General features: G+C 43.7%; 1 protein-coding gene across 2 annotated transcripts in view; it reads left to right on the forward strand.

Moving 5' to 3' along the window:
* dhx9 (DEAH (Asp-Glu-Ala-His) box helicase 9) overlaps positions 1-21591 on the forward strand; it is a 221995-nt gene that overhangs the window by 191227 nt on the left and 9177 nt on the right. For both annotated transcript variants that reach the window (XM_084320875.1, XM_084320876.1), the window contains one exon: positions 18121-18350. In XM_084320875.1, coding sequence (XP_084177001.1) covers positions 18121-18350 — 230 coding nt within the window. The remainder of the gene's footprint in view (positions 1-18120; positions 18351-21591) is intronic.

Here is a 21591-nt window from a genome sequence, read left to right on the forward strand (position 1 = left end):
GTGGATCACTACCCACTTTCAAAACCTCTCTCAAGGGACACCTACGGGAGACTGCAATTCAACACTGGCCCCTGTAAATATCCTAACCCAACCCCCTCCAATGTACAGTCATTTACCTAGTATGGTTTTGTCAATAGTCCAATGTACACTTTTGTTTGTTTGTACAGTGTCTCCCCCCCCCCCCCCTCAATGTACAGTTTTACTTGTTTATACAGTGTGCCCCCCCCCCCCAACCACCAATGTAAATTACCCAGTATGGTTGTCAATATCCCAATGTACCCAACCCCCCCACCCAACCTCCTCCAATGTACAGTTTCTACTTCAAATGTATATACTCCCTTTTCGTGACTCCTTCTGTATCACAAACAGTACTGTATTTGCAAATCTGGTATGTCATAAATGTATAGATGTAGCAGTACTGACTATCTGTATGTCATGTATGTCATATATGTCCTGATGAATTGAAAATGGGGGACCCTGATGTAAACAAGACGAAAGTCTTTCTCTGGTCTGCATCCCCTTAACAATTGTGTGTATTGAGCTGTACTGTATTGTACCCATTCTGCAATCTGTTAATAAAGTTTTCAATCAATCAATCAATCACTCTCTCACTCTCGCGCACACACACACACACAAAGTGCCAACGCTTGGTTTGCACAAGCTGAACCGCTTAACGTGTGCTTTCGTTTTGCGGTAAACTAAATAAATAACCGAAAATTGGCACTGTTGGATCTCACGTGAATCGATACTCGGTAGTACCGGCGTGTTTCGGTAGGTACCTTTTTAAAAGTACCGAATTCGGTACCCATCCCTAGTCATGACTCAACGAGGCAATCTGGAGTTACAAAGTGGCATGTGATCACCATGTAACTCACTTTGCGGTAGTCATCAGTCCATATGTCAGTTGTTATCCCAACATTAACGGAGAACATTACTTCTTTTATCTCTGCAACAACCTTTTCTCTTTGAGTCGCTGCCACTTCAATGCATCGGCGAGAGATACTGTAGTTGTGGGGTCAGGCAATACCCTGCAATACCCTTTCAGCAGACAAATTTATGCTAATTAGTAAATTAGCTATTGTGCTAATTTAGTGAATCCTCGTCCAGCCACTGGTTGGAATGGTCTGATGTCCTCACAGCAGAAATCCATGCACTTATCAGTGACTTGTGATTTCACGTTAGCTGGTACTGGCTTGGAGAAAAAGTTGAACATTGACTGTTGTTTTTGGTTGGTGCTGGCGGTGGCAGCCACGGTCAACATGCCTTTGCATATGGGATGAACCGGTTTTCTTGCTGTCGTAGGCTAGGATATTACTGCAATTTCTGCACTGTACATGGCCGATTTTCCTTTTCTGCATTTATAATTATATCAAAATGCTTCCACAATGCAGCTTTCCCAGACGCATTGGGAACTTCGCTTTTAGCTTATCCATCTTGACTCAGACACGAGGCTCTTGTTGCTTGATCTGATGACGTGACTGACAGCGCTTGCCGTGCTTGTGCGTGTTCATTTTTCTTTCTAACGCGCGACTCTTATGCGCATGTGAAATATTACAGAGACAAATAAAGGAGCCTGAGCCCTACCCGAACCCTATCTATGCATTACAAAAATCCCTAATCTGTCCATGTTGTCGGGCTCTGTCGGGCCCCCTCGGGCTTGCAGACCTCTACTACACACATAATATGGAATATCTACTGCTGCTGGAAGATATCACTGATCGTGCTCTGAGGAGGGAATGTTCAAATCATCTGCAATGCCCAGAACCACCTGCTCTACGTGGTCTCCCACTTCCCAGGAGGTGTACATGACTCCTACATCTTACAGAGCAGATCTGTGGGTGTGCACCTCGCTTTTTTTGGGTGGCCTTGTACGCATATTGACACCACTCTTACAACAGTTCTGCATTTACAGTGCGCCATCTATATACCATATATTTAAGCAATAATACACAAGGACCAATATTGCCACGGCTGTGAAGTGCCCGCAGCCATGAGAGCGATGCTCGAGTGGCGTAGGCATCAGAGTCGCAATATTCCTGATATTCCACTGGTTCGAGTGTATTATTGCTCTTATACAGGAAGTTGCACCGTCGGGAAAAATATAGGATGAATACAGACAATTCTAGAGTCTTTTATATATCGATTTCAGGGAACTTGCCGTAGATTTTTTTTTCCTAAAGATGTATCGTTGCTATGGAATTTCAAATCAAGTAGGCTATCAACCGCTTGGCAACGCAAACGAATGATGTATTATTCTAATTGAACGTACCCGTTAACTATAAACGAGTGGATTGATAGATATAGAGGACAGGTTTACATCTAACGGTATTCATAGAAACAGCATTATTAAACAATAAGGGAGTGGAGGGAGGGAGGGATGGGGTTGCACGCTGCATATAGGGCGGTCTATTCTCCACCTGCAGAACAGCTGTGCGGCGTCTCTGCAGTCGGTGATGCTGGCGGAGTGGATGCACTTGTGGGGGCACATTACTGCACTCTTCTCATTAGACTCCTCTATATCTATAGTTTCCACTCGTTTATAGTTAACGGGTACTGTAGCGACTATCCTGATGTCCTGGTAGGCACTCGGCTGGGTGCGGAAAATCCTCGTCTTTGACGCGCAATTAAAGATAAAAGTAATGTCCAGTCGTTGTCACTTGCCGTTGGGTGAAGTTCCTATTTAATTCAAGTAATTAACATAAATACAGTTGCAATCAAAATTATTCAACCCCATTGTATATTGGGCTTTTTGGCAAACATTTTAAATTGTCAGCTGTTTGCAATAAACAAACTAAGTAGACAAGAACAGTTTAAATAGTTAAATTAAATGAAAATTACAAAGGTTTTTATCAAAATTCAACACAAAATGCTACCTTTAATCACTACTGAAGTCTCAAGATTATTCAACCCCCTGTCTCAAGATTATTTAACCCCCTGTCTCAAGATTATTCAACCCCCTGTCTCAAGCACACCTGGTGCAACTAATCAAGGGCAATTAGTTCAAGTGTGCTTTAGATAGAACACATAAATACTTTAACTGGCTAGGGGTTTGTTGAGAGTGACGTTTGATTGCATGTTAGAAATTATGGCCAAGTCAAAAGAATTGTCCAAAAGGTTCAGAGAAGAGATAATTGCCTTGCACAAACAAGGAAAAGGATACAAAGATAGCAAAAGCACTGAATGTTCCTAGAAATACAGTTGGAAGCATAGTTCGCAAGTTCAAAGTTAAAGGAACAGTGGCTACACTACCTGGTCGTGGCAGAAAGAGGAAGCTATCAGCGGCTGACACCAGATTCCTGAAGAGGCAAGTGGTCAAAAACCCTCGAGTGACTGCAAAGGACCTGCAGCAAGACTTGGTGGCAGCAGGCACCGAGGTTTCAGTTTGCACAGTAAGGCGCATACTAAACACTAGGGGTGTAACGATTTGACCTCACAACGATTCGATTACGATTCTTCAGGCAACTATTCAATGCATCATGAAATCTCTTCATTTGACCTCGATTAGATACATTTTTGATTGATTTTCTATCAGTTAATTCTCCAAAGAAAATGTATACACAAATGTGGCTGAGGGAACTGATTCACTCAGCATGAATGTACTATAGGTCAATAAAAACAATACACACAAAAAAAACACATAAAAAAAAAAAAAAAAAAAAAAAAAAAACGATTAATTTAGATTATAATCGATTCTAACATATTCAAATCGATGCATCGAATCGAACACATTAGAATCGATGCATTTTGATTAATCGATGCATCGTTACACCCCTACTAAACACTGAAGGGTTCCATGCCCGGACTCCAAGACGTACACCACTACTGACCCAAAAGCACAAGAAAAGTCGTCTCAAATATGGTCAAAACAATATAAATAAGCCACAGAGGTTTTGAAGTTCTGTTCTGTGGAGCAATGAAACAAAACTGGAACTCTTTGGGCCTATGGATCAGCGGTATGTCTGGAGGAAGAAGAATGAAGCATATGCTGAAAAGAACACCCTGCCTACAGTGAAGCATGGTGGTGGCTCAGTGATGCTCTGGGGCTGCTTTGCTGCCTCTGGCACTGGAAACCTGCAGCGTGTGGTGGGCATCATGGATTCAGTCAAGTATCAGGAAATCATAGGAGGAAATGTCATACCGTCTGTGATGAAGCTGAAGCTTGGGCGTCATTGGACCTTCCAACAGGACAATGATCCGAAGCATACCTCAAAGTCCACCAAGGCTTGGTTTCACCTGACTTGAACCCCATAGAGAATCTCTGGTGGGATTTGAAGAAGGCAGTTGCAAAACGCACACTAAAGAATATCACTGAACTGGAGGCCATTGCCCATGAGGAATGGGCTAAGATTCCTCAGGAACGCTGTCGGAAGCTAGTGTCTGGCTATGCATCACATTTGCAGCAGGTTATGACAGCAAAAGGGTGCTCTAAGTACTGAAGATGCTTGTCATGAAGGGGTTGAATAATTTTGAGACTGCGGTAGTCATTAAAAGTAGCATTTTGTGTTTAATTTGGATAACAACCCCTGTAATATTAGTTTCATTAAACAACTTAAGCAGTTCTTGTGTAATTTGTTTATTGTAAACAGTTGGGAAATTGTATATTTTGCCAATAAACCTAATGTGCAATGGGGGTTGAATAATTTTGATTGCAACTACATGGTTGCTGAGCAAAACAATAGATTATATAAATTGACATTATGATAGTGAAACAAGCGTGGTGCATGCGGTAAAAACCGAGACCTCTCTGTCGCCCATACCTTTATTGTGCAATAGCCTACACCTGTGCCTATATCCAAAAACCCATGCACTCCGCGCTGCCACCCAGTGATGAACTTAACCAACTACAAACATAACACAAAACAATCAAATAGCTCCTACAGGTACGTTAAATCAAACGTAACGTTGTCCGTGGAGTAGGTCATGTTTCCGTTTGATGAATGGCAGTTGAAACGTTCTACAACATTCGAAAGCCAGCACAGTGGTATATTCATGGCGATTTAGTGTATCATGAATATACTCACGGCTTAGAACGCTCTCGACCAATCACAATGTGTGGTCGGACCTACCTGAAATTGTTAAGCTGATTTAGAAGGCAAGGTTTAGTGTTGGGATTCTCATGTGACTCAGATTACTGTTGAAGGTAGAGTGGTGTTAAGATTTGGCGTCTGTCAGTTGTCTATACTGAAGTCCATGGGGACAGCGATTCCTGATCAAAGCATTTCGGAAAACAGCTGTCTGAAGTCATGCACGTGGACCTACCTGTCTATACATTTATTCTTACCGTATATATTAGGGCTGACCCAGATTAGTCGACTAATCGATCGAAAGGAGCCGTAGTCGACTGCCAACCTCTTAGTCGAATAAAAAAATATATATAGATAATAATAATTATATATATATTTTTTTATCATTCTTTCCAAAAGCAAAGGGGCCTAGAAGCGTGGCTGCCGCTAATGGCGTGCATACCAGAGAGGCTAACTGCCTAAGAAACGGGCACAGAGGCACTGAAAGAGGATTTCACCCATCTAATGAATACACTAAAGTTTAGACTAGACAAATATCAAGATGTATCCATCAGTGGACCAATTGCATGCTTTAGCAGAAGACAAGACACCTTCAGTCGATTCCTTCAGACATTAACACTTTGAGTGCCAACGATGAGAAATCTCGTTATTTAATCGTTATTGCTTTTATTAGCGATATCCATACATTTTTCATCAATCCAGCCTCACGTTATCATTGGGACTGGCTCTGACCTCAAAGGGCAAATACCGCCCCCTATCGTCTCCCGGATGGTATTGCACCCATTGGATTGGACTCAATGGAAATGCATGGGGGGGGAAAACCCGGATTCCACATTTTACTTCTCAGGCAATGTAACCTGAGACTACTGCATTCATTGGGGATCCTCAGAGCAGTGTGGAATATGTGTTTCGAGTACATAACGTTGGATCAATAAACGCGATCGATATTTGGAATGGTGATCAGGAATTGGAATAATCTTTTTGCAGAACATCTGATGTGAGGTAAGGAATCTATTTTACCAGTCTTGGGATAATCTGATGTTTTTTCCACATATTTCACAACGTGTCCCCTATGTGTATGTGTATATGACGTTAGCGCTGACCAGGTCATAGATAATCGATTTTCAGCCTGCTTCTCTAGCGTGCATAAGTACACATATACTATCGATAATCTAGCGTTTATTTGAAAACGATTAATAAATCGGACGGAAAATGACAACGTGTTGTGTGTATTACACTAAAGGGCGATTCCTGCAGAAACTTTTTTTTTTTCTAGAAATTTCCAAAAACGTCCGTTTTTCAAAACTGTATAAAACGGAAATGTACAGATGAAAATACAATCCGTTTCGTACATGTTGACTGCAAGCAAGTCATTGATAAGCGACGGGCGTATTAGACACATAGCCATAATATAGAATATAGAAATAGCTCCGCGAAAATCATGAAATATCGGAAAATCAGTCCCAAAAGGCTGGCATTCGAGCGATAAATCGTGCGCCCCCTGCTGGCACTCAATGTGTTAAGCACTCCCCACAGCCCAAATGGAATGATAAAAAATGATGTGTATATATATATATTTCTTTTATAGTCGACTACCGGCAAATTTTGGCCCATCAAAGTCGACTATACAAATCCTTAGTCGGGGACAGCCCTAGTATATATATATATCCACATCTGTCTGCGCATACCTGCATATAATCACTTTTACATATCTTTAGATACTGTAATGGCAGGATTTCTTTAGATTTTCGTTTACCATTTCATTTTCAGTGCAGGCAGCAAAAAAGTTTCAGACTCGTGTCCAATGGCTAATACCAATCTGTATCCACAATTATGATGTACAAACTCACGGACTCCAGAGTACTGTTTGAAGGTTCTTTAGTTTCTTTAGGCAGTCACAAAGTACAACATCATTCTTCATAGGATATATAGACCGAACTAGGATCATGGACTACGGTCAAAAAGTTATGTGCTTCCAAACTGCATGGGCACTGTCTCACTACTAACTAGGCACTTCAAGTTCACTGCATATAAAGACTTGCACATGCGCAGTAACACATCTAACGTACATGTAATGTTAATTCTTAGAATAATTCGCAACTAAACTATAAATATGGCTTATAACATACCACAGTAGGGCTGGGCGATATGGCCAAAAACGTTATTGCGATAAAATTATAAAATTATTTTCATATAACTCTATATCGATAATTGTTGTGAAGGGCCAGATTAAACTGAATATATATATGTATCGTTTGATATACCTTGTATATTATTTATATATATACACGGAATATCCCTTTACCTGCGTACAGACCAGAGTAATATTCGCTCTCCTATTGGACAGCGGCCCCAGGCGCCAACGACCAAGCCCCCAACGGCAAGTTCAAAGGCAACTCCGGGCATGTCAGAACATGCCCAGAGTCTGCGTAGTAATACGAGACAAGAACTGAGGTTGGGACTAGATATTCACTTAAGTATAAATACGGCGCAGGTGTAAACAGCAGCAATTCGTTCATTACTAGTAATACCTTCACCACGAGTCAACGTGCAGTGAAGTGAGCAACCTTGCATCTAAATAGAGCATTGAGAACCGCGTGCGAATAGAATGTTAAAGTGTCAGTTTAACGCAGTAACGTTGAGTTCGACTTAATCTAATGTGAAGTAATAGTCGATCATTTATTGTATATCGTGCGGCCACAGTTCTTCCGTATGTAGCATTACCCATCGGTTCGTCGTGTCTTTAGCTAGTGCACTTATCCAGGCTGTGCGGCCTAAATACGTGCCCACACCCGAGGAGTCCTAGGCGAGAACCGTTGGACATGTACACAGGAGAATTGGCACCGGCGATTGCAGAACCATTTCTGGTTGGATTATATTGCTTTGGGACCGTGACCACCGGAGAAGAGCACCGTTGATTCCACTGTCGTTTGGGATTTAACCTCGTGAGGATTACCATTCGGGCCTGCCTCTTGGAAGGGGCTGGCTAGCTGTCGTCAATGCTGTCGAGCATATTGGATTACAACTATTGCTTTTGTCTGCTGATCAAGGGAGTACAAGCACCGGCTCCTGTACCTGGAGCCTCTTTATTCCTCGTTGACTCAGACTGGGTACCCGAACATTCCTCTACCCCTCCCGGCTTTACACCCCGGAGGGAACCCAGTGTCTCCAGTTGGTACCGGTTGCCCTATATAATTGCTATGCAACAGGTGGCGTCAGCTTAGACCCATCATAGTATTCCTACTATTCTCATTGACTTATGCTCTTGACTGACTTTACGTATATTCTTCGCCATATAAGCGCGACCCTAATTCTCAATCTGTAACCTAACGTTGCCTAATAATAATAAATAACCCTCCAATAGAATTTCTGTGTCAATGTTCTTGTGTGGGTGTTCACCATCAATATTTGATGTACTGTTTGGCCAGTAATTAAAGTACATAACTAGCAGTGGTTTAATATATCACAATCTTTAATACAGTCAGGGTTTTGTAACCCCTCAGTTACAATAATTATCGTCGATATAATGTCTGTCAAGTTTAATTAACTTCTTATGCCCGCCGCCGATGGACGGGCTATTAACACTTTGATCGCCGGGGTTAAATTCATAATTTACCATCCCTCGCCAGCCCTATTTAACATGGAGAAGTTCCCCTTCTTTGCAGGGCTATAACTTTTTAAATTGTATTGCTAAATTGACATTACTATGGCCCATTCAACGTCCTATATCTATTGTTCAGGGTGTAGCAACGTTATACTTTTTCATTCACATATTCATACAAAAATACGGTCTAAGTATGTTTTTATCGTTTTCTGCAGCTTTCTCCAGAACTTGATTTATAGCCCCAAATGCATTATATTGATGATGAAATACAGTTTGGTAGGAATCTGTGCGAGATAAAAAATGTCAACTGGACGTGCTTCTAGGAGTTACTACGTATGATCTGATGATGACCGGATGGGGGGGGGGGGGGGGGGGGGGTCGTTTATAATTCCGTGGCCAACGTTGGATGATTAATCTAGTGTGGGTGATATGATCATTAGAGCAGTTAGTATTGAAGACGTTAAAAAATAACGCTGAAACTCACCGTAGCTTCCTCGCGCCGTTGGGAGATGAGCGTGGAACAGAAATGTTTCTATTATGGGATGTACAAATATCCGATCCATTTCCAGGTTGTATAATAGTATATACGTCCAAATCATGTTGTTTATCGAGTTATTGGTAACGGATTGCTATCCGTTGTGATCAGCTCGAGTCCTGGGACTATTAGCGAGTGATTGGACCGAATTGAAATGAGTACCAGCTTCCACTTCCTGTTTCTGCCCTGGGCGATCCGCCGATCGGCCACCAGATGGCGCTCTTGAACCGTTGGAGAGTTGAGAGGGGCTCAACAGTACATCTCATGTCTCCGGGGGAGAAATATGATTTCGATCACAGATTTTTGAAATATTGATATCAAAGATGCTGTCCAGCGTCTTCGGCAGAATGAGCATGGCGGGGAAAGACGTGTTTCAGCGTTTTCGGCGATTAAAGTGTTAATAGACTTGTTTTGCTGCTGCGAATGTCTCGAGTTGATGTCGTTAGCAGTTAGCCAGAGCAAGCCGTGTATCCCATGACAATGTACTAAATATTACCCTAAAATACTCTGTTCCGCCCCAATACATTGCAACGACGTCCACCGTATACCCCACACTACTATAACCGTGCCCTCAGAATTCACGCCACACACCCACTCGGCACGTAAACTATAAAATAGCGCCGTGCAAGCTAATTATCCTAGCCAGCCTTGTTTACAAAGTACTAAATATGACCCTAAAATACTCTGTTCCGCCCCAATACATTGCAACGACGTCCACCGTATACCCCACACTACTATAACCGTGCCCTCAGAATTCACGCCACACACCCACTCGGCACGTAAACTATAAAATAGCGCCGTGCAAGCTAATTATCCTAGCCAGCCTTGTTTACTACTTCCTACCTGCAGCGCGGACTCTTCTTCCGCTGTCGGCCATCTCCTTCACTGATTGGTTGTTAGTGCGTGTGCTCATATCCAAGCTTGGAAAATCGATATATCGAAACTTTGCGACCACGTTTCATGTTTATTTAGAGGAAATAATTTATTGCAATAGTTATCGTTATCGTTTTATCGCCCAGCCCTATACCACAGCATTACAAATTAAACTACTCCTCGTTTTCTATGCAATAACTAAATATATAAAATACAAATATATTCAAAATATGACTTTTCAAGGTTTGGCTCTTACATTTCCCGGCCTCTAATTGGAAGACAAGCAGGCTGCCAATTACTCAATAAACAAACTAGAGCCAACATAAATTTCAAACATAAAGCAATATCCTATATGCTAATCAAATTCTAGCGTGAATGTAATGAACGTACAAAGGATACGTAGATCAGAGTTATTTTGTTTAACTGTCCTTCTCATAGATGAGACACAGCTTGTCGACAGGTCTTTCAAGGGTGTTCGTCTTCGTCTTGACCAGCACACGCCTCACAAGTCCGTTTGCATCGGGAATGATCTGAGCGACTCTTCCCAGCAACCATGAGCTCCGTGGCGCTGATTCATTCATCAAGATCATGACAACATCTCCAATTGACAGATTCTTCTTGATCTGGGTCCATCGTTGACGCTCTTGCAACTGGGGAAGGAACTCACGCACCCATTGCTTCCAGAATAAGTCTGCGAGATATTGTATCTGCTTCCATCTTCTGCGTGCATATGAATCCTCCTTGCTGAACAGTCCAGGCGGCATGACTGGCTGCTTCTTCATCAGTAGTAAGTGGTTAGGGGTCAATGCTTTGAGATCTGAAGGGTCGTCTGTTGTTGTTGTGAGTGGTCTGTCATTTAGTATGTATTCCACTTCACACAGCAATGTGTGTAGACACTCGTCACTGACTGTTTGTTCTTTCAGCACAGATCTCATTACTTTCCTTACAGATCGGATCTGTCTCTCCCAGACTCCTCCAAAATGTGAGCCTGCAGGTGGGTTGAAAATCCATTTGATTCCTCTTTGCATCAGTGCATCTTGAATCTTTGCTTGATTCCACTGCTGAATCGACTCTCAAAGCTCACGCTCAGCGGCTACAAAATGTGTCCCATTGTCTGAGCGCATAACTGCCACTTGTCCTCTCCTGCACAGAAAACGACGGATTGCATTCACACACGAGTCAGTGTCAAGCGAGTGTGCTACTTCAAGGTGTACTGCTCGCGTAGTGAGACAGGTAAACAGGACGCCATATCTCTTCACAGTGCTGCGGCCCTGCTTCACGTCAAACGTCAAATCCACCCCTACGTTAGTGAAAGGGGGCTTGTCATGTTCTAGCCTGTCTGGAGGCAAGTTTGCCATCTTTTGTCCGAGGGTCTTGCCTTTGACTTTTCTGCAGACCACACATCTTGACAAGAACTTCCTCACCATTGAGTTCGCTGAGGAGATCCAATACCTTTGACGCAAACGTGAGAGCATATAGTTTCTTCCACAGTGTCCTATTTTCTCATGAGTGTCTCTCAGAATCAGTGTGGTGACGTGCGAATCCTTTGGGATGATGACCGGATGCTTCACATGCTCCGGCATAGCAGATGCGCAGAGACGGCCTCCGACCGTCAGAACTCCATCCTGGATCACTGGGTCAAGCTTTGTTGGATGACTGCTCTTCTTCACGTTGCTTCCTTTCTCCAGCATGAGTACTTCTTCAGGGAAATGCTGGGTTTGACTGAATCTGATGATCTCCATCTCAGCTCTCGTTAGACATTCAACTGTCAAGGTGCCCAGGTCTGGCGACGACTTGCTGTCGTTCTGGTTGTCAGTTCTTGTTTGACCATCGGGATCTGTTTTTAGATCCGTCTTCTTCTTCCTACAGCGCTGTAGCAGCATATCCTTCAGTCGGAGAATCCAGGCGACGGCTCTTTTCAATCTGTACCAGCTGGAATAGTGGTTGATCAGCTTGTTCACAGCGTCTGTGTCTTCGACTGCGTGTGTAAGGTGTACGTCTCTCGCCTCGCTGTCCTCTTCGACTTTCATCTCGGCAGGTCTGTCCGGCCATTGACTCTCTGGTTCTCGAAGGAAAGCTGGACCATGAAACCAGCTAGGGCTCTCCATGAACTTGGTAGGTGTAAGCCCCCTGGAAGCACAGTCTGAAGGGTTGATTGAGGTATTGACATACTTCCATTGGTGCGCCTTCGTTGCATCTCTGATGGTGGCGACACGGTTGGCAACGAAGGTCTTGAAACGCAGTGTTTCATTCTCTATATCTCAACACTGTTGTGCTGTCAGTCCAGAAGGTCGAGTCATGAAGGTCCATCTGGAGCTCTCATCTCAACATCTTGTCAGTGTTCACGGCCACTACCGCTGCTGTCAATTCCATTCGTGGAATAGTAATTTGCTTTGTTGGAGCAACACGGGCTCGTCCCATCATGAAGGCGCAGTGAACCTGTCCATTGCTGCTTGTCAGTCTGAGGTAGGAGACTGTCCCGTATCCATTTTCAGACGAGTCAGAAAAGTGATGAAGCTGTGCTTCTGCAACGGGTCCGAAGTCCACTGGTCTTACACATCTGGTCACACCCACTTCTGACAGTTGGTGAAGCTCTTGCAGCCACGTGTTCCATTTTTGGGCAAACTTTTTAGGAATTTCGTCGTCTCATGCAAGCCTTTCTTTGCACAGCTGCTAGTGTTGTCACGATACTGGAATTTCGACTTCGATACGATACCTTGAAAAGTATCGATACTTTCGATACTTTCAATACCAAAAAAATAATTATAATTTTTTTTATTATATTTTTTTTGAGAGAGAGAGAGAGAGAGAGAGAGAGAGAGATAATTGGACACTTGAGGCGGGGTAATGTTGTGTCGAGTTCATGCGTGTACTGGTGTAGGATGGGCTCCGGCTCCGCTCGACCGAACGTTGGAAACGGGGTAGTTGTGTCGAGTTCATGCGTGTAGTGGGCTCGGCTTGACGTTACTCCGTTTCCATGAAGTAATAGGTGGCCAGCTAGCTAGCATTAAGCTAACGGAGGAACGACAGCTAACGTTAGCTAATAATAGCGTTGTTTACAAACTGAAGACAGGGCTACGCTGCCCGGCTGTGAGGGGGAGGAGGCTGCAGCAGCTTGTGTCTGTTGCTCTGAGCGAGGAGGAGGCGGAAGGGCAAGGCTCTGGCAGCGCGTCTGTCAACAACTTGCGGGAGCAAGCCAGCTGGTACCGATACTGCAGAAAGTATCGGTACTTCGGGAAATGAGTATTGAAGCCGTTTTAAATATTCAGTATCGATACTTCGATATTTTTGACAACACTAACAGCTGCTGCATGAGCATCTTCGCAGGGAGGATTGCTGGGGCAAGGAAACCCAGTGGGTCGTAGATGGAACTGGTTACTGAAAGGATTCCTCGTCTTGTGACGGGTCTGTCTTTAAGATTGATCCTGAACTTGAATGAGTTGGACTCGATGCACCACAACACTCCTAAGACCCTTTCCACAGGGAGAGCATTGTTGGTCAGATCCAGGTCTCAGTTCGTTTGCTCTTTCGTTGTCTGGGACAGACGCAAGCAGCCTGCGACTGTTACTTGTCCATTTGGTCAGGTGAAAACCTCCGTCGGCGCACAATGCGGTGAGGTCTGCTCATAGGGCGATAGCTTGCGTTTCGTTGGAGACCGACTTTAGACAGTCGTCTACGTAAAAGTTCTTGAGAACTGTATCTACAGCCTCAGGTGGAGACTTGCTCCTATTCTCTTGTGCTGTCCTCCGTAGAGCAAATGTGGCGCAGCTGGGTGAGGAGGTCGCACCGAAGAGGTGCACAACCATCTTGTACTCGGCGATGTCCTGGGTGATGTCTCCCTCGGGCCACCACAGGAAGCGCAAGAGATCGGTGTCTTCATCAGACACGCGCACTTGGTAGTACATCTTTTCGATGTCAGCCATCAATGCGACCGGCTCCTGTCTGAAGCGAGTCAACACTCTGACCAGGGTGTTCGTTAGGTCTGGTCCTTGTAGAAGCTCACTGTTCAATGAGACTCCTTGGTAGCTGGCGGCGCAGTCAAACACCACACAAATCCTTTTCTTCTGTGGGTGGAAGACTCCATGATGGGGAAGGTACCATACTTTTCCATCCTGACGACTTAACAGTCTTGTTGGTACTTTCACTGCATATCCTGCGTTAAACATGTCACACATGAAGCTGGTGTACTCGGCATGGAACTCAGGATTCCTCTTCAGCTTGGTCTTGAGGTTTAGTGCTTGCTGCATAGCAGCACTTCGATTGTTTGACATTTGGACACTCGCTCTCTTCAGCGGAAGATTTATGTAGTAATGTCCATCCACATAGCGTGCAGAGCCTGACACAAAGTCCATGAAACGATGGTCCTCTTGTGACATCTCTAACTTGTCATCACAGTTTCGTTCGGGAAAGTCATGGTTATATTGCTGGAGAAGAAGCCGTTCTATACCCTCAAGTCTCGACAGCAATTCTGTTCACTGCAGCCCTTGATTGTTCAGTCACGTGCTGTAGTGTCCGTTGGCTTTTCCAGTGGACCATTCAAAATCCACCCAAGAGCAGTCTTGACCGCGTATGGTCCGTTTGCTTGGCTGTGGATCACTTTCCACGGCTCTAGCAGCTTGTGTTCTCTTGTTCCGATGAGAAGCTCCACTTCGGCGTTGATGCGTGGCAACCTGACTTCGTTGAGGTACGGCCATTTGTCAACATCCTTTTGTTGTGGAACGTTCTTCACGGAGATGGGGATGTTCCTCTGTGTGAACACTTTGGACAGTTCAATGAAGTTATTCTCCTCTAACCCACTAACTTCCAAGTCACTGAGGATGTAACTCTCCACTCGCTTCTTTGCATTGATGGTGCTTAGCACTAGCTCCGTCTTTCTGCCTTGAATGTTCAATCGCTCCGCCAGTGTCTCTGTACAAAACGTAGCAGAGCTGCCTGGGTCCATGAATGCATAAACCTCCACAGCTTTGTTGCTTTTCTTGTTCTTTACTCTGACTGGCACTATGGCGAGCATGCAGTTGTCTCCGGCCCCAGTGTAGGCACTTAACACTTTGTTTTCCTCTGTACTGGCTGCGTTTCCTTGGGAGGCGGGTTCATCTTCTTTTGAGGCAACTTCTGTTGTCTTCTCCTTTGCACCTTTGTCTTGCCTTGCAAAGTGTAGCATGCTGGGATGCTTCATGGAACAGTGTTCACATGTCATTTTCTTTTTACACTCCTTGCTAAGGTGGCCTTTCACCAGGCAGCCGAAACAGAAGCCGTTCCTCTTCAGAAACTCCACTCTTTCCTTATGTGGTTTCTCTTGGCTTGCGACATTCTTCCAGGGTGTGACCTTTCTCACAGAACACACATGGCTTTGTAAAGGCACGGTTGAAGTATGTAGCATCCTTTGACTTTGATGATTCGCCTTTTTCATCATCCACTTGTTCAGCACTGGTAGCGAAGCTGCTTCCCCTTTTAGCTTCTCTTTGATCTTTCTTTCCGTGCTGAGGTTTCTTTGTATCTTTCTTGTCCGCTGTTGCAGAGTCGAGATCTCCAAAGAGAGGGTCAGATGTGATCTTTGCTTGGCGATCTACGAAGCTCACCAGATCTGTAAACTTGGCTCCCCTCCGACGGCGTTCTTGAAGGTCATATGCATGAACTCTCCATCTCTCTCTCATCTTGAATGGCAGCTTAGCAACAACCGCCCTCATGGTCGTCGGATTGTCCATCTCTTCCATGTAATCGACATCTTCCATAGCGTTGCGACAGCTCACAAGAAACACTGAAAAGGCGCTGAGGGCTTTCCCATCTTCTGACTTTATCAACGGCCAATTGCAAGCCTTGTTGATCAAAGAGTGCGATCTTCAGCCGGTCTCTGTAACGTTCGTGAAGCAGCCTCACTGCCTCTGCATATCCACGCGCTGCAGTCATGGTGGCAGCTCTTCACGAGGTCCTGTGGTTCCCCTCTGGTGTACTGCTCTAAGAAGTACAGTTGGTCAGCGCTGCTGTCGGCTCGTGCATCAATAGCATGATTGAAAGCTCTCATAAAGGATCTGAACTCTAATGGTTCTCCACTGAACACTGGCACATCTCTTTGTGGCAAACGAGAGAGCTCTTGGTTCGTTGCGAGCATTTCAGCGAGGTCTGTGTCGCTGCATGAGCCGATATATTTCTCTAGCACTGTCCATTTGTTGCGGACTGTCATCGTGTAGTTGATGATCATCACATTGTTCTGTATCAGGTCTCAGATGAGTGTTTTTGCTTGGAAGTACTTTTCACTGGAAACGTGGACACTTCTTTCTTTTGTGGCTTGGTGGGTTGGGCGCCACTCGTGCAGCCATACCCAGCTCCAGACTCAGATTTTACCTGGCGCAGCGTAGTCGACACACGTTTCTTCCTGCTCACATTGCTCCGCTGTTCCTCACATTCCTGATACACTTTGATCTTTGCATTGGATACTGCTAGAGCTGTATTGATCTCTAACTGTTCCCGTTCAGCTTTAAGCTCTGCTTCTTTTCTGTCTAATGCCTGTATTTCTGTCAGGGCTGTCTACTGTGCCATGAGGGCAGCTCTGGTTGCTTCTTCTTTAATGCGTGCCGAACTTGTAGTAGAAGCACCTGTGGCTACATTAGACACACTGTCCTTACTTGTCGCCTCATTGTTACATGTTGCAGCCTGAATCCATTCTTCTGTGGCTTCGGCTGCAGCATCACTGTCGGCCATCTTTGTTGTTGTTCGATGAGGAGATACACAACGTGAGAAGAGAACGGTAATGACTTAACTCTTTGAGTTATATTCCTCTTCAGGTGTCACTTGAGACACCTTTGATAAAGATCCAGACACTTTTCTTTATTCAGTTGACGTGCACAATGTTCTTATTTGTTTCGTTTTTCTGTTCTTGCCTTTGCTATTAGCAACGTCTTCATCGAGTTTAGCTCAGCAAAGTAACGTTGGTTTCTATAGCTGTCGTCACGTCACGAGTCCACATGCTGATCGTTGCTAGCTCCTGCTTTCGTCGTCAACGAGGGGCTTCTTTAACTAACTCTTCCAATAGCCAGTTTATTTTCTTGATAACGATGTCAATAGCAATACTTCCTCTTGGTTAGACAACTTTTTGACTAATGTAATGGCAGGATTTCTTTAGATTTTCGTTTACCATTTCATTGAAATTGTAAACGAAAATCTAAAGAAATCCTGCCATTACAGATACTATATCTACATATCCCTTACCTACTCTTACTAGTTACACTGCTGGCCAGTAGGACTTACTTATATAGGGTCTTTATACCTGTATCTTAATACTACAACTCTGTATATGAGCACTATTACTCAGTAGTATTTATATTTATACCCAGTAGAGACCTGTGCATTGTATGTTACTATTGCACTTTACCGTTACATTTGTACTCTGGTTAGATGCCAAACTTATTTTCGTTGTACTGTACTTGTGCTGTATGATGATGATACAATATTTGACTCTAATCTAACTTTGATCAGTCGCTAATTTATTTTGCGCTACCTGTTGAATATGTTTTGCACACGGTGCTGTGGTTACACCTTATAAGGAGCTGGCGGTGCATTTCTGTATGCAAATTCAGATGTGCGACAACGCACTTTCAGTTTAAGAACCAGTGACGTTCTTCATTCAGGGGATCGCAGCTGGGAACACTTTGGCCATTTACAAACACCTTTTCATGCGTTCAGGCATCCAGAGGAGATCTTTCGTAAATTTGTTCTTACGAAGATGGTTACGTACACTTTTAATCATGAGGTCCATTGTTCATTAGCCTGAGCATGTTGTTGTTGTGCTAGCATTGCTAACATGTCTAACATTTGAGAATTTGTCTCAAGTAGTTATTATACAACAGACTGTGTAATACACAGTGTGTATATACATTTACGATGAACAATGTTTTTACTGGGAAAGTCTTTACCATGTGCCCTATGCCTTATGAAACATAAACCAGAATTGTAGATCAGACTACATTTGATTTCCTGTCTGTTTTTATTAGCAAACACTTTTAGGAAATTAACATAAAAAGTTGCCTTAGTTGTTTCCTTAGCAACACATCAGACATTCCACTGAAACCGCTTGTCCTCCTGCTCAGAGTGCCTGATGACCCAGATGTTCAACAACGTGGGATCCGACAACAACCTGGATGTGGTCATCTCCCTGCTGACCTTCGGCTCCTACCCCAACGTCTGCTACCACAAGGAGAAGAGGAAGATCCTCACCACCGAGGGCCGCAACGCCCTCATCCACAAGTCCTCTGTGAACTGCCCCTTCAGTAGCCACGACATGACCTACCCCTCCCCCTTCTTTGTCTTCAGCGAGAAGGTAGGAGGAAGATGAAGAACCACACGTCTAGTGTTAAGATAACTGATGGGTTTGAATTATGAAAGGACTGAAAGGTGAAGTGGTAGACGGCAGAGGTTGTATCGTTTTCAGGTTACAGGTTATTTGAGGAGTTGAGTGGGGGGAGGGGGAGGAGTTGAGTAGGTATAGGGGGAGGAGTTGAGTGGGGATAGAGGGAGGAGTTGAGTGGGGATAGGGGGAGGGGTTGCTACTGCTGGCCACACCTCAGGCTCTGCCAAGAGGTCTGGAGAAATGCATAGTATAAGTTACTAAACTTCAACCCACACATCAGACCAAAACAAAACATTTTAAACAAAGTGCAATACTAAGCAGGACTCTTTTCCCTCGAGGTCACAGTTTGACAGATGATGGATGCTACCTTTTAACTGCCTTACTCCTTTAGTTAAAAATGGCTTATTTTTTCACATTAATCCACATCTAATCAAATCTAATCCTATAGGACAGTGGTCACCAACCTTTTTAAGCCCAAGATCACTTTTTTCTTTTTTTGGTGAAGGCAAGATCTATTTACTTTTATTTGCCTATATTCTAATTACATGCAATGCTTTGGTCCAACATTAAAATGTCAAAGTAGAACTGTAATGTGGACTTTCTCATATTATTAACATTGCCAAACATATTTACAATTAGCATTTTATAAAGTAGAACTGTAATATGTACTTTCTCAGTCAGTGCTAAGTGCAGTCATCTTATGCAGCATCACTTTTCACATCAAAACAAAAGTAGAACTGTAATGTGGACTCTCGTATTATTAACATTATAAAATGCTAATTGTAAATAGGTTTGTCAAAGTAGAACTTTAATATGTACTTTCTCAGTCAGTGCTAAGTGCAGTCATCTTATGCAGCATCACTTTTCACATCAAAACAAAAGTAGAACTGTAATGTGGACTCTCAGGGAAAGATAAAAAAAATATATATATATATATTATATTAAAAAAAAAAAATCAGGGACAGATCTACAGGGAAAGTCTCAAAGATCGACCAGTCGATCGTGATCGACGGGTTGGTGACCACTGCTATAGGAAATCATCCAAAAGAACACAAATCTCAAATGGGATTATGAGGCAGGGTGGCCACTAGTCCTTAAAAAGTCTTAAAGGTCTCCTGTCTTAAATGGCATTTTCCAGTGTTTAGCATTGCTTTATAGCAATGGGGGTTTGTATCAATGGGGTCTGTGTCTCTAATTCTCATTTTGGCGGATTGCTCCAATTCAGTTGAGACGAGATTCTCCCCCAGTGAACTAAGCCATTCTGATTTGACTCGCTGTCCTACGTAGCAAGCAGCTGATCTGCATAACTAACGCTCCCTCTATGGTTGTAGTGCACACTCAAACCATTCACTCAACAACAGAGCGAGTGGAAATACCGACACTTCCTCAAACGGGTTGACGCGACAGAGAGAGAGCAGAGAACGAGCGAGAGAGGGAGAGAGGGACACGGAGCACCGCACACACACTCCCGACTGGGCGCGCGTGGGGAAACGCGCAATAATATCCACAGGGGTATATATTGTCATTTGAAACAAGTTACCAACGCATTGTGCCGTGAGATTATGCCCCCCGCGGCGAAATTAATGAGTCTCCCCCTCTATCTCTCTATGTCTCTCTCTGTCTGCCAGTGCAGACTGTGGGTGACTGTCACTCAAAGCGCTTCACGAGTATGGGCGGAGCCCAGCCCAAAACAGCTTGAAATCTTGAAGTGGAAAAATGCTGCTTTAGAGTACTTGATTAGAAATACAAAACGATGCATTTTTTTTGAAAAAAACCTTACAGATGTGTTCCATAGACTCACAGGAATTGTAAAATTGCCCAAATAGTGAAAGGAATAGCAAAACATGGGACCTTTAAAGCTAATTAGCCTAATCCATGTGAAAAAGAGCATATAGTAGCATATAGTAAATGTATGCACACACACGAGAGGGAGAATAGCTTATAGCAGACTTAATGATGTTACAATATTTTTGCTAATGAAGTGAAATATTTATTATCAACTATCAAGTTCGTTTTTATAGTGTACATTTTGGCTACTTCATTGAACGTACAGAGGGAGAGAGAGAGACCCCCCCCCCCCCTTTCCTCACTATTAGAACTCCGTGAAACTGATTTCTCCTGTGCCTGTGAGCTAGCTTAGCTAGCAGATAACATTAGTTAAAAAGGTTTTTAACCGCGATGGGCATATAATAATGGCGAGGGTATAAAGCATGTTAAAGACTCATTTATTGGACCCGTTGCTCATGGAGTTTACATAGAAACAGCGCGACTCCCAAGACGAGTTATCACAGACTGTAGAACGCAGGGCTGAAGAGCTGCCAAGCAGCTTCAAAACTGTAAAGGCTCAGCCCCTCCCTTCCAGCTGGAGCGAAACACGGAAGTTATGTGACAGTCGAGTCCTGGCTCTAGGCAGAATCACGAATAATGGTCTAAGTGAAGTTAATTCTATTTTGAACGTGATTCACTGCACATTTAGTTAGATTACACGTTGCGCATGTTATGGCTTTGAACGTCTGCCATTTCCACAGCAAAAGGCACATACAATTAACCCATTCCGTGCCAACCACGAGTATAATCGGGTTAACTCGCCATGCGTTCCGTGCCAATCACGAGTATAGTCGGGTTTTAATCGTTATTTCTTTTATTAGCGATATCCATTCATTTTTCATCCATCCAGCCTGACGTTATCATTGGGAATGGGTCTGAGCTCGCAAAGGGCAAATACCGCCACCTATCGTCTCCCGGATGGTATTGCACATCATTGGATTGGATTGGCTGGGACTGTGCGTCAGAAAAGAAACTCCGGTCTGGGGTTTCCCTTCTCCGGCAAGCAGTATCGTGTTACCACATTCACTGGGGAGGCTTGGAGCAGCGTCGATTATGTGTTTTGGACTATAACCAGTGTTCGAATTATGAGGGGGCCAATGGGGGTTCAGCCCCCATAGCTATAGTCTGAGCCCCCATAGTCGAGACAAAAAATCTCAAAAAATTTATAATTTTTTTTTTTTTATGTACGAATTAGTATTATTTATGTTACCTAAATAAATTGTTAATAGATCATATTTTTCTTTTCAGTTTTTAAAAGAACTGAGTAATTAATGTTGTGGAATAGGCTGCATTTCACCTCCAAGCCGCTATGTGTCGCCCATGAGCGTTGCCCATAAGTTTAACGCTACTCCAACCTAGTGAAGAAGAAGCAGCAAGCAGCTGC

This window comes from Notolepis coatsorum (genome assembly GCF_963971535.1).
Source record: "Notolepis coatsorum genome assembly, chromosome: 8".
Classification (NCBI taxonomy): Eukaryota; Metazoa; Chordata; class Actinopteri; order Aulopiformes; family Paralepididae; genus Notolepis; species Notolepis coatsorum.